Raw genomic sequence first — 10,563 nt, forward strand, 5'->3', positions numbered from 1 at the left:
TATATATATTTATAACAAATATACATTATGTATTTTCTAACTCTACCTAGAAAAATATTTTATTCTCTAAATTACATCCTTTGTATTACAGCTAGTATATTAAATGGAAAGGGAAAATATAGGTTATTTTCTTAACACAGGCATAAACCGTAGACTTGGAGTCAGAATTTTTCACATAGGGTCCATTTAGGAAGATCAAGATAACATTTATTTTTATGTCAGTTCATAAATGCTCAGTAAATAATGGACCACAATAGACCAAAGTTTATAGAAGGTAATTAGTATAGTTAGACTCTAAAGAATTGTTCTTTAGTGTGTCTTACTGGCTCCAACAGAAAACAGTATTTATCTTGTTAGTTGCAGGTAAATACTCAAGTATGAAAGATTGCTATTATTTGTTTTAATATTTGAATTTTACGATCTCAATAAACAAATTATATCTGGGGTTATGATCTCATTATTTCACAGTGTTCAAAAAGTTGACAGTAAGTGGGAGAAATATGCATGACCGTGATGAAAATTCTGAGTGCTTCACAAATATTAAATTTTCATCAATAAGACAATACGTAGATATTAATTTCTTTGTTTAACAAATAAAGACACAACAGAGTAGAGTGTTTAGGATCCTGTCTAACACCATGCAGCAGTAATGGGACGGAACTGAGTGTCATGCCTGAATTTTACTCCTCACAAACTAACAATGATTCTCATCGGCTTTCTTCGCACAACAAGGCTGACTTTAACTCAATGTGATTTAGGCTCAGCCACCACATGATGAAGTAGAAGTGGAATAAAAAGAAAGTTTACATCATTACAGCCAAAGCTTTAAGACCAGAAGGAGTACACCTTCCAGTCAGCCTACCTTTGGGGGATTCATTAGACCCTTGATTAGAGTTGAAACCCTGACCTTACAGTCCTAGTCATTCCCATATCCCAACTTATTCTCCATGCCTTTTGGCAATATCGTGTGTCCCTGTGGGCCATTGTTCCAAAGCAGGCACTTACAAAGAGAAGACATCACGGTGTTCTCAGCAGTGCATCTTGCCTATAATGCTGGTCTTCTTAATACTAAACATATGTAAAGGTTTTATTTTTCTTTGTGATGAATGCCTTCCCAAAAAGCCTCTCTTGTATACCGAACCTTGATGGAACTACCTTACCGGTGCTCTGGGCTCAAGCTAAGATACTTCCTGTCTTGGATTTGCCTCTCTGTTGTACCTCTGAGACCCATGAGTCTCCTCAACACTAAGTTATATCATAACTCACACACAGACGGTAAGGATTTTACAAACTACATCACTTAACTTTTATTTCTAAAGGATATTAGTATGTGAATCACACTAGCAAATGTTATTTAAAGACACATTTTATATTTTTTATTAGGAGTGTAAAAAGATAATGAGACAAAATGATCATGTACTAAGATTGAATGCTCATAAAACCCGGATTGTTTTAATGATTTGTGAATTATTAAAATATTTATGGAACAACAACAAAGTCTCAAAAGCATCAGGGATTTGAACTTGCAATTTTTAAAATTTTGTTTTTATTTGGTTGGTAGTACTAGGGAGATCTCTACCAGAGATTGAAGGACAATGCAGAAGAGGTTAGATCTGAAATGCCTCCTGCTGAGAAACAGAACTGTAAGAAGAATCCTACATAAATTACATTTTATACATAGGTATGATTCCAAAAAAAATCTTGTGATAATATTTAGGATAGGAAACAGATGCAAAAATATTTAATCCATAGAGTTTTTTTTTACATTCATGCTCTTATACTGGGAATTCTCATCAACTGTGTATATAGAACGGAGTGTGTAAATAGAGGATCTGTGGGTGGAGATACAAACCCACCATCCTGGCAGCTTGTTAACTCACTGAGAGAGCTAACTGTGGCCCAGTTCTTGTGCTGGTGGATCCTGTCCTTAGTGGTGTGCTGGATACCAGTGAGATTAAATAGCGGTATACGGAAGAATAAAAACTTAATGAATAGACATAAACACTTCTTAAGTGACTGTAAATGTTTAGCCTGGAAAAGACACAGCATAGCCATCTTAACGTGTCCCACAAAACATCCTATAAGAGGCAAAAGCAGTTGTTTATTGCTTTCCTCAAAGAGAAACCTAGAATCAATAGATAAGTTGATTAGGGAGACAGACAAAAATTAATACAAGAAAATAAGTTCTAACACTGTAAGTCGTCCAACAATGAGGTCTTGTGAACTGCCATGCAGTCTTACTCGAAATAGCAGATTTATTGAAGTGTACACACACTGAACAAGCACTTGAAATAGATTCTCTCAAATATCTCTTCACTCTTAAAGATTTTATTGTTTCACAAAGGCTTTTTGTCTTATTTTTTAATATTAGGGAGTTCAAACGGATTGAAAACAAGCTTGTATCTGTCTAAAGGTTAAATAGTAACTGTAACAGAATGTGGTCAAAATCTTGTCTTGTGGAAACTATTCAAGTTGTAGAGAGTACTTGTGAAGGTTCCATATTTGTGGCAGTCTCACCTTCATTCCCACACCACCTCTGCTTTATCTTGAGTCCGTGTGGTTTCATGTTTTAAAATATTAGCCTGATCTCTAGTGACAGAAGCTCAATGATTTGTGTTTTGAACACAACACAGTGGCAGATAAGCCTAGAAAAAGACAAAACCAGCTCCCAAGACGAGATAAATATGTCTGTGGAACAGAAACACAAAACATAAAAGCTGACCCGTGAGCTATACAGAAAACACCTGCCTGCTGGTTGAATCTGGAAGCTGGCTGAATGCAAGTAGCAGTGCTATCGGGAACTAAAGACAGTAAAGTGCTTCGTGTGATAATGTGGAGCTGAAGCCAGATATTTTTCTTCAAAGTAGGATATGGAGGGAGACTCAAGGGACTCTCTGCTTATTGATGGGAGCCAAAATATTGCACTGCCATACACTGCCTCACCTTATAGTTCCGTGACAGTTGCAGGGTGAGGATGTTACAGTGCCCGGCACTGTAGCACAACCATAGGCAGAATCCAGCCAGTCTCTTCACTTTAAAAATCTGCATATCTTCTCTCCACAGTCTCCAAATCTTGGGGCTTCTGTGTCATAGTCATCATCATTTTCAAAAGTTTCTCCTGCTAAGTCTGACATCAATCGTACAGCACCCCAAGTCATAGTCTTAGGGAGAACTCACTGAGGGGGTGGACTGTGCTGCAGCCTAACCTACTGTCTTCCTGCTGCAAACTTATCCTGTTATTGTACTTGTTATGCTGAAGCTCCATAAACCCTCGGCCATCGGCCGGTCGATTGCTATTTAGATTCTACCAGTAGGGGGAGCTGAAGGAGAGCGGAAACCTAGCGGGGTAGAAAAGGAATTTGCAGCATTCTGCTTGTTTGATGCCTTGCTTGTAGGGACTCAAGTCTTCACATTGGCAGTGGCAGCTAGTTCCCTCTCCAACCGTTTTGGCTGAATTTCCCAGAGTCATATCCTGACTCTAATCTGATGCAACGATGCCACCTGGGAAACACCTTCTCCTCGGAGGTTTAAATCACAGCCTTTTATGGTCTCTCCTCAAACCTAACTTCTAATCATCCCTAACCTTTGTTCTTTGTATACTTGGTCTTCTTTGTTTGTTCATGTGAGGGCGCCATTGTTTCTCTTGTCGTTCTTCAGCACTCGTTAACCTCTCTGTTACCGTAAACTCCGCTGAAATAGTGATGTGCTTTTTGTCAGTGGAATTCCTGATGATTCAAAGACAAGTTGCAAAATGTGACACAGTTATACAAGTGATTATGAAAACTATTGATCGGTATGAGAACAGAAAGAAAGAGGACCATAAAATGACTTTTAAATATCTGGTATGTTGCAGAGTGACCCAATTATAGGTGGGCGTATGCATTACCTGTACTCTGAGTGACGTTGCCAAGAAACCTAGGGACCGATTGTTAAGTGAAGCCAGTGCAGGGGAGCGAAAGAAGTGGAAAAATGATGGACAACCCTGTAGCATCTCCTTATGAAGGTAGCTGAAAGAATTAATACTAAAGCCGAGCAAAAAAGGACGCTAAAGAGAAAACGCAAATGATATCCAGTCCAAATATCTCAGTATTTATATTGAATGAATATAGGTCACCTGAGACTATTTTCATATTATTTTAAGACCCAAAAAATAGAAATATATATTATTTATAAAAACAACTAAATCATAATCACAAAAAGAGACTTAGAATGTGGTATTGGAGGACATTTCTTGTCCAAATATTTAATACGTAAATACACCAATCTAACATAAATACAAGCAGGCATTCATTTACATAAGACAAAAATATTAATCTATATAAAGAGTGATGCCACAGTATAACGAAATTAAAAGCCTATCAGGAAAATATAACAATCAGAAATATATATAGATAATAACATAGTGTTGATATAGAATTAAGGGGAAAAACACAATTATAATAAAAAGAATAGTAAACCCAGTCACAGTGGGGAAATAGCATAAAAATTTCAGAAATCAATAGATAGTACTGAAAAATATATAAATTCATAAAAACAAGATCAATAAAGCTTAATGTAATAGATGTATGAAGAAGCATATACTCAGGAAATAGAGCATATATATTACATTAAAATCCATATAACAACTGCAAATATTGAAAATATACAAAGAAACTAAAACTTCTCAGATTCCTCAGAGATAATATCACCAGGACCTACTCTTTTACCATACTGATAGTAAGTTTAAAGTTTACAATGAAAAGGTAATAAAATATTTAAAACTGAAAAGTGCACTTCTCTATAACTTGTCCTTTAAAAAGGAACTTAATGATGATGAAAATTTTAAGCGTCAAACCTGAGAAATATAGCTAAAACAGTGACCAATACAATGACCAATATTTACATAAAGATATGAAAGTTGCTCAAAGGAAGGAACAACAGGGATGAGGAAAAGGAGAAAAAGAAAGAAAGAAGCAAGAGAAAAAAATATATATGTATACAGAAGGATAGAGGGGATAATGGTACCGCTGATGTCTGGTGGTTTATTGAAAGGAACAGTTAATGCTTAAATTTTTTGACCACTTTGCATGCTTGCATCTGGTAATCTGAATAACTAATTTAAGGACAACAATATGCAGTGTAACAACTACTGGTGGATTCCTACCGTCTTGTTTGGTAAAGTTCTGTATCATTTCTAATGTTTTTTATTATCTTTTATCTCTTTAATGGTTTTACTAATCTTGCATTCTTACATCTGGTCATCTGAGCAACTTCGTTGAAGATAACAATGTGTAATATAACAACCACTGTTCATTCCTATCATTTTGTTTTGAAACCTTGTATCATTTTTATTGTTTTTCCTTTGTTTTGTTTTTGTCTATGTTGTTATTATTGTTTTTTATTTTCTTCATAATAAAAATAAATAAAGATATCATAAATCTCTATATGAACAAATTTTACTGGAAAAATAAGGAATTATTTTATTAAGACAGAATCCTCTTTTTTTCTAAAAGGTAATAAAATAATGATCCACAAAAAATAGGAAAAACCTATTTGCATAAAAAATTAGGAACAAAAATTATAAAATCAAAATATACACATTTTAACAATGATAAGAGAATGTTATAAGCAAAATTTAATAAAAAATTGAAGATAAATTATGTAGAAATAGAAAATTATGTAGAAATAAAAAATTATGTAGAAATAAGTTTCCTTTTGTAGAAATAGAATCTTCAAATAAAAAAAGTTCAAAAAAATGAGTTGATTCTCAGAATTCTACTACCAAGGAATCTAAAGTTGCATACTTTTAAAGCCAAGTTTTATGAATTGTGAAAGAGCAACTAATTTTCCTAGTATATAAAATATTTCCTTTGAGAATAGAAAAACAGCAAAATAGCAGTCAAGAGCCTGGAGGAAACATAGTCTTTTGTTGTTGTTTTTCCTCTTCTGGAGATGACTAGAAAATAAAGAATACAGATTGTTTCCTGGAGAGTATGCTCCTTTCTTGTTTATGCTCTGGTTAAATTCTACAAATAAATGCTTAACAAGTCCCTTTGGGATATTTCACCCATTTTTCTCACTCCTGAACATTTTCCTCATAGCTCCTATAGGTCTTGTTATCTGGTCTAACTTTACAAATTGTATCCCTTGTGGAGTATTGATTCTGTATATCTATATCTATATATCTATACCTTTATCTATATCTGTGCCTCTAGAAACACGTGTAATACATGAATACAAGTTCAGGTCAAGTATAGCATAAAACAGGCAAATAGAAAGGCTAAATTCACTGTTCAGTGACTGGGAAATTTGGGAGTTCTTGAACTTATAATGAATCCAAGCTGGTAGAGTTCTGTCCTAGAAGCCATTCAACTGCTTCTTCAATCTATGATCACAAACCTGATGATGAACAAACAGAGCAGCAGTGGCAACAGCATCGTATCATGGACGCTCCTGCATGGAAAACCAGAGCTAAGTATGGCGACAGCCCCTTTCCCTGGAAGGCAGTAGCAGACAGTGTGTGTCGTGGACCTTTGCCCATCTCCGTCTGTAACCTTAGAACATGTTGAGAGGTCAGTAGCCCAGCAGAGAAGTTCATCTGTTATGAGATACTTCAGCCTTTGTTGGACATTTTTAATTCCAATGATCTTTTTGGAAGAAAAGAATTTCAACACTAGCGGCAGCTTTTTCCTTGTTTGTGAAGCTTCATCTAGCTCATACCCAGTTTGTCTTTCATTTTCAATTGTAAGTCTGAGGCAACTTTTTATATTGTCTAATATTCACTCGTACACAATTTCAGATACACTGTAGTGGAAGGTTACAATCTGAAGTGCAATTGCTATTATCTGTTAATGTCACCATTCTGCATTTGTAGACTTAGCTGCAGGATAATAGAAAAATTCTCAGTTCTTTTACATACACCTGACTTAGGGAGTGTGTTGTGATACTTTTGATGTTGAACTTCTGCTTAAAACTGTAAGATAAATAGCTGTTTGAGATCTGTTTATTAAAGTTTCTTAATGTCTCGTGAAACTGAGTAATTACCTCATAAAATAAGGGGGCTAATCAACTACAAAATGCATACGTTACAGAACAATAGTATCCTGAAGGCTTTGTTTCTGAATGTGAAAAAATTTTGTGAAGGGAGAAAACAGGTGAATCATCATATTTATAGCTCCTTTTAACAAAGAGCTTATAAGGACAGCAAACAGGAACTGTCTCATATGCCTTTCTCTGGGACATGTAGAAGAATGTAGTATATGTTTAGGAAACACCTATGGAAAATATATTTTTGGTTTCAGTTGTTTAGAGACAGAAAGGTGACAAGGGAATATTCAGTTGTCTTACTTTATTTTGTTGTGTGTCCTCATCATATGAAAGTTTAGAAATAGCAATTGGAATCTCCACAGGCCTCTAATATTCTAAGAATGTTAACGCAAAATGTGCCAAAAATTTTTTGTACATTTATGTCCATTGACTCCTATATTTGGAAGGGACATTACCTATGTTCTAGTTCAACTTCTCACAGGACATACAAATCCAACTCGTGTAAATGGTCATTCAATCTCTGAAGCAGAACATTCTGTGGTATATGTTCAGTCCTAATAAAACAACCAGTTTTTAAGGAGATGATCTCAATTGTTACTAATCTACTTCTTGGACTAACATATCATCTACCAATAATTTCTACCATGAATTCTGACACTTCCTGTGAAATAAGGTTATAGGTTTATTCTTGCTTATGAAATCCTTCAAAATATAACTTACCAGAAAATAAAAATGAGAGACTCATTAGTAAGAATTCTATTATGAATTTTTCTGAGATTCCTGTTTTAAATGTAAAATTGAGATTGATTCTGGATTCAAAAGGGATATACAGTCTAATAGACAAGAAGATGTAAGGAATTGTTTAAAAGTTAGACAACAATTCCAACCAGCAAACACCAATGTGATTGGAAAGATTTTTATATATCTGAGCAGCCACAAAAAAAGATTGATTACTGGTGGCAACTAACCATTTTTATTATTGTTATTATTATTCATCATATAACTATACCACTATACTATATTATTATATTATATAATTAATTATAGAATAAGATAGTTTAATTCACTTGAAGGGAATCACTACTATGAAATTATTTAAACAGCATTTTTACAAATGAAATAGAGTAGAATAGACCATAATAACAGTCTGCTCATCCTCCTGCCCGTATATATGAAGAAGGATAAGACTAGAGTCTGCACTTGTATGCGTCAATATGTGTGCTACAATCTCCACAAACACAAAACGTGTCCATCACTACATCATTTAAATATTGAAAAACTTTGAACATTGGTGAAAGTAGGTTAGAAAAGTGTGATATTGGTGGAATACTATAATATAATATAATCATTTAAATTATAGATGACAAAATTCCTTTTTTTACATTTGGATAGCATGATTTTCTCTTAGCAAGTGACTAACAGGCCAGAAGGTCACTGAAGATCTTTTCTTAGGAAATATCAAATAATGACAAAGACAGCTAACAACATGTTCATTTTCCAGCCTTGGGTTTTTAGATCTGTTGAGCTTTCTTGTCTCTTTCACAGGGAAATGGGAGGAAATCAGACCTCTATCACAGAGTTCATCCTCCTGGGATTCCCTCTTAACCCAAGGACACAGTTGCTTCTCTTTGGCCTCTTCTCCCTGTTCTATGCCTTCACCCTGCTGGGGAATGGGCTCATCCTGCTGCTCATCTGCCTGGATGGTAGACTGCACACCCCCATGTACTTCTTCCTCTCCCACCTGGCCATTGTGGACATTGCCTACGCCTGCAACACGGTGCCCCAGATGCTGGTGAATCTGTTGAGCCCAGACAAGCCCATCTCCTTTGCTGGCTGCATGACCCAGACCTTCCTCTTTTTGACTTTTGCACACACAGAATGTCTACTCCTGGTGGTGATGTCCTATGACCGCTATGTGGCCATCTGCCACCCTCTGCGGTACCCTGCCATCATGAGCTGGAGGGTCTGCATTGCCCTAGTGGTGACTTCCTGGATTGTAGGAGTCCTCTTGGCCCTTGTCCATCTAGGATTACTTCTGCCGTTGCCTTTCTGTGGATCTCAGAAAGTCAATCACTTTTTCTGTGAAATTATAGCTGTTCTCAGACTTGCCTGTGCAGATACTCACATTAATGAGGTCATGGTTTTGTCTGGGGCAGTGTCTGTGCTGGTGGGGCCTTTCTCCTCAATCGTAGTATCTTACATTCATATTCTCCATGCCATCCTGAGGATTAGGTCAGGAGAGGGCCGCCAGAAAGCCTTCTCCACCTGCTCCTCTCACCTCTGTGTTGTTGGACTTTTTTATGGCACAGCTATTGTTATGTACATTGGACCCCAACACGGGAACTCTAAAGACCAGAAAAAATATCTCCTACTCTTTCATAGTCTTTTTAATCCCATGCTCAACCCGCTGATCTATAGTCTGAGGAACAAAGAGGTAAAAAATGGTCTGACTAGGCTATTTCTAAATGAAAGAACTTCCTGAGTGTCTTATTGAATAGGCAAATCATTGGGTTTAAAGTTATCTGAGAAGTCATATGATCCAACAACTTTCAATGATACTTAAGCATCTTGTAGAAGACATGTTTTCCATCTTCCTAAAATTTCTGTTTGACTCCTCCCCAGAAAGCCTCTTCTGGTCTCTTTTCTCTAGCATTGTAGGTCAGTGCTGCATAAGTAATGAAATGTTTTTACAGCAGCTGCATACTGCACGCATTTTAAATGTGGTCCTCTGATATATTATTCAGAATAAGATTTTAAAATCCTATGACTTTTTTTGCTCTGTAAGGAAGAGTTGCAGCCAAAATATTATAGAATAAAGCAAGGAATTGGTAAAATTTTTAGGATACAAGTTAAGAAATTGATAATATAGTTTTTATTCAAACATTTCAATTTGTGCCGGGGTGGGGTGGTGCACGCCTGTAAGCCCAGGACTCGGGAGGTGGAGGCAGGAGGGTTGTTGTGTGTTGGAGACCAGTCTGGGCTACAAAGTGAGCTCAAGGCCAGCCAGAACTACATGGTGAGACCCCGTGTAAAAAAAATAAAACACAAATATTTCAATTCTTAAGTGCCATCCCCTTTAAAAATATTAGGTCTACATCTCAACTATTTGTATGTAGTCCTAAGACAGTGGTGTTTTATGAAACATAATTAAGTTAAATAATAAGAAGAAGAGCCAAAGCTTCAAGGAAGAGAAAGTTGAGGATGTGATTAGTGCAATAACCAGAAAAACTTCAGGCGTCATGGTAATAAGTGTACAGACGCACAGATGCTTTCTTCCTACCTCTTTTTGTGTGCTTGTTGAGGGGTAGGAGAGATCAATGGGAAGAAAGCAGGACGGAAGTGAGAATCCCCAGAGTAACTACATGATTTTTGTAATCAGCTTAGTCAATTGTCAGTTATGGAAAATGATCCAACTTAGACAATGCTTCAAATAGAGACAGACTGGAGTTGTTGTGATAAGTAGCTCAACAGTAATACTAGAGCCGTAAATACATAGGAATAATTTGATTTTAAATTAGCATATTTGAGGCCAGTTAA

The 10,563-nt window shown here is 36.0% G+C and overlaps 1 protein-coding gene across 1 annotated transcript; it reads left to right on the forward strand.

Annotated features, from left to right (window-relative positions):
- Nucleotides 1-8,575: 8,575 nt before the first annotated feature.
- On the forward strand, nt 8,576-9,508 carry LOC102024577 (olfactory receptor 13-like). The gene has a single exon (XM_005404881.1). The coding sequence runs from the start codon at nt 8,576-8,578 to the stop codon at nt 9,506-9,508; it is 933 nt and encodes a 310-aa protein (XP_005404938.1).
- The last annotated feature ends 1,055 nt before the right edge of the window (nt 9,509-10,563 follow it).

This window comes from Chinchilla lanigera, unplaced genomic scaffold (assembly GCF_000276665.1).
Source record: "Chinchilla lanigera isolate Chin_1 unplaced genomic scaffold, ChiLan1.0 scaffold00090, whole genome shotgun sequence".
Taxonomy (NCBI): Eukaryota; Metazoa; Chordata; class Mammalia; order Rodentia; family Chinchillidae; genus Chinchilla; species Chinchilla lanigera.